The sequence below is a fragment of the Capsicum annuum genome, chromosome 12, assembly GCF_002878395.1.
Source record: "Capsicum annuum cultivar UCD-10X-F1 chromosome 12, UCD10Xv1.1, whole genome shotgun sequence".
NCBI lineage: Eukaryota > Viridiplantae > Streptophyta > Magnoliopsida > Solanales > Solanaceae > Capsicum > Capsicum annuum.
In genome coordinates this window covers 226,974,357-226,977,916 of record NC_061122.1, presented here as the reverse complement: position 1 = coordinate 226,977,916, position 3,560 = coordinate 226,974,357, and the positions used below count along the sequence as shown (strand labels likewise).

The 3,560-nt window shown below is 30.9% G+C and overlaps 1 protein-coding gene across 1 annotated transcript; it reads right to left on the bottom strand.

The window, feature by feature from the left end:
• Nucleotides 1-1,287: 1,287 nt before the first annotated feature.
• On the bottom strand, nt 1,288-2,761 carry LOC107848847 (probable WRKY transcription factor 11). Its single transcript, XM_016693580.1, has 3 exons — nt 2,109-2,761; nt 1,567-1,692; nt 1,288-1,465 (listed from the first exon to the last, which is right to left on the bottom strand). Exons 1-3 carry the CDS (start codon nt 2,759-2,761, stop codon nt 1,288-1,290), a joined length of 957 nt encoding a protein of 318 aa, XP_016549066.1.
• Between the last annotated feature and the right edge of the window lie 799 nt (nt 2,762-3,560).

The window sequence follows — 3,560 nt, the reverse complement described above, 5'->3', positions numbered from 1 at the left end:
AGTAAAGAAAAAGTCAAAAAATTATAAAAATTTATATCTATATCTATAATCTATCTATACTCGAAATAAAGTAATTTAAGATAAAATAAGGAATAATAATAGAACAAGAAATAATAGAAATTAACATATTCAATAATGTCATAAGACGGATACTCCAAGTAACACACCAAAACATACAACATCCTAAACTCAGACTAATCTTCTACCCTAATTCGCCTCCTCCACAACTTCTTATCTAGGGTCATGTCTTCGTTAAGCTGATTTGAACTTTTTATACTTCATTAAAAATTTTCAGAATAGATAAAATCATTTACTTTTAAATAATCAAAGGTTACACGTGCGAGACACGTGCGATTAAACTAGTATTCTTAATAACAAGCAGACAACTAGAAGCAACTATAACAATCGTCAGGTGTTTGACTAGCGTTTCTATATAGTAGTAAAGTAATGAATAAAGCATTTTATACTTCACATTACTTAATAATTGATCCAATCCTTCAAAAAAATATAATCTTGTTAATTGGTGATGACTATGAGGTCGCAACTTTGTCAAACATATTTCAATATTCATGTTTCATTTTTAACTGAGGTTTAAGCTAAAAAAATTTACTCTATTATCTTAAAAATTCAGTACTAAAAATATTTAATAGCTTTTAACTGTATTCTTAATATTAAAAAATTTCAATTCTCAAAATCTCTAATAAGCATAAGAAAAGTTATAACAATAATTATTCTCTTGTCTATTTTGTACATTTTATTAAGAATAAATATCCAACAACACTTGTTCATTTTAACAAAAATAAAAATTTATTTCTTTGTCTTTATTTTACTCTTAATTATTAATTATAGTTATTACCAAATACATCTTTAAAATATTGAATTTATTATATTAAAATGGCGATATAATAAACTACACCTAGTATTTATAGAGTATCATCAAATTCATATCTAAACGCCTATTAAAAATCTTTTGCACATGGTAGTATATAAAATAAAGGAGTTAAATATTGAGAATTTTTTTTTTTTTCTGTTTCAACCCCTAAAACCTTTCTAGAATTACATAACAAGTTCAATCCCACAATTGCTATTCTCTACTCCTAACCTCTTAACTATTTCAACTATAATTTCCCCCCTGTTTTTTTTTCTAACTCTTCCCTAAGATCTGCTATCTTTTCCACTTTCGTGGTTACCCGAACGAGTTGAAATTACACGATGCTTATCATTAAAATAACCTCCTTTTTGTCCTCTCTCCTCCCCCCCCCCCCCCCCCCCAGCACTCTCAGTTCACTACTTTTCTCCTGCTAACCCAAAAGCCATCATTTGAGAATTGTACTCTTGTATCGCGACTTGCGTATGATGATGTTCCTCTTCATAGGTCACAATTAACATCATAGGATCCTCCATAACCCTCTCCACATGCTTCTTTGCTGGGCATCCAGGAAAACTGGTACACTTATAATAGACCCTAAATTAAAAAAATTAAATAATTTTTATATTAGATTTGATCCGTTCATTTTACGTGATATATATCAAAATTAACGATTTTGGTTGATGCGTTGTCATTACCGTGGGTGTGGTGAACCCTTAATCAGCTTCTGATCATACTTCCTCCATGAACACTCATCTGCTGGTATATCAGTAATTTTTGAACTTATCACTGAAGTTCTTATTACTTTCCTAGGAAAAACTTTCCTGTTTGAAAAAAAAAAAAACATAAAAATAAATAAATAAAAAATATCTATATTTATTAATAATAAATAAACACATTTCAATCTGCAAAGGTGGCTTTGTTAGTGTAGCAGTCATGCTCATCGCATGAACTAGCCTAATATGATTCACATCTCTTTTGTAATTTATAAGCTATTATACATGAGCAAGTTTACACAATACACATCTGATAACTAGCGACTACAGGTCATTTAGGATTTCCAAAAAAAAAAAAAAAAAGGCTATACAATAACTAAAAATTCCTCCATATGCAAAATTCATACAAAGTTCCAACCACAAAAATCTATCGTAAGCACTCCTGTTGTTTTTAGAATGTAATAAATGTGAACAAAAACGGAGAAAACAAAGTAGCATCAATGACGATAGATATAAAAACTAACCTTTTTTTGCCAGAACCATCACCAGATTGTTCTTGCTCACGACATCTTTTTCCAGTGGCAGATGACTGTTTTTCTGCAGAAACAACCTGTGCGATTGGAAGCAATAGCATGGAAGAAGAAGGAGGAGGAACAACATTCACGATACTTTCACTCCCTTCGCCTGTAATAAACGAAAGGAAGGAAGAAGAGTTTATCCAATTCTTCATGCCACCAAAATCATCTTTCCATTTCATATTACCAACACCAGCACCACCAACATCATCATTAACAATTGGCATCTTGAAGCCAAGTGTTAACTCTGTCTGCACCGGCGCCGCTACTGACGCCACTACAGACAGCGTCATTGATGCCAGTACTCTCTCTTTCTCCATATAACCATACGGAGAAAGAGATAACGAAGTAAGTGAATTCTGAACCTGAGCCTGAGATTCAGCCTTATTTTGAGCCTGAACCTGAACAGGACCACGACGGAACCTAGCATGACCAGTCCGTCCCACCATAGCGTTAGCCTTCTTCAACTTTGCAACAGCAAAATCAGTTATCTCATGATAATCCACCTGAACCACCGATTCATTAGTTGTCAACTTGATCAAATGCTCCATTATTTTCAACCCGGTTGAAGCAGCTTCTTGAAGGGCTAATTCCTTATTCATTTTTGAAAACACAATCAATTTTTTTTTAACCTAGATTTTATTTACTATGAGAAGGATGAAAATGAATCAGAAGAGTGGGCAATATATAGGGGAAAATGATGACTAGTTACTAAGGTAGCCAGCTAACTAAGCAAGTCAAATTTTTATTTGATCAGACGGTTTAGATTCATTTGATAGTAACTATGTAATAAAGAAAAGGAAGGAAGATATAACTCACATTCTTTGCCACTATAAAAAATGGTAAGATTCATTAAATGTAAAACCATTATGATTCTAGTTTTCTTTTTTGATTAAATGAAGGTACAATTCTTGATGCATAGGATACAAGGTAATATGCATAAATTTTGAATTTTTAATTATTTTGTTAAAGAACAATTGTATTTATTCTTTTGGTAGAAAAAGAAAAATCAAGGATTGAGTTCTATTTATGCATGTCATAACTGACTATATCACATAAAATCTAAATCAGATTTATATAACCTTCACTCAAATTTTCTCTTGAAATTTGACTCTTTAACCATTCATTTTCACATGAAAGATTTGACAGATGTTTGTGGTTTGGTTTTAATCAATTATTTACAAAAAGTTATTATTATTATTATTATTATTATTATATCAATTTTTTGATTATTCAATTGTACTAGTTTTACTGGATGTGCGATGAACGTGTGTCTCTCGTCAATCAATGCTTCACATACTACTTACTATACCTTCAAACAATTCTATTGTTTTTTATTTGTTTGCCTATAATAAATATTAGATGACTTGAAATTGAAAGTGAAACACAGAAAATTTTTAA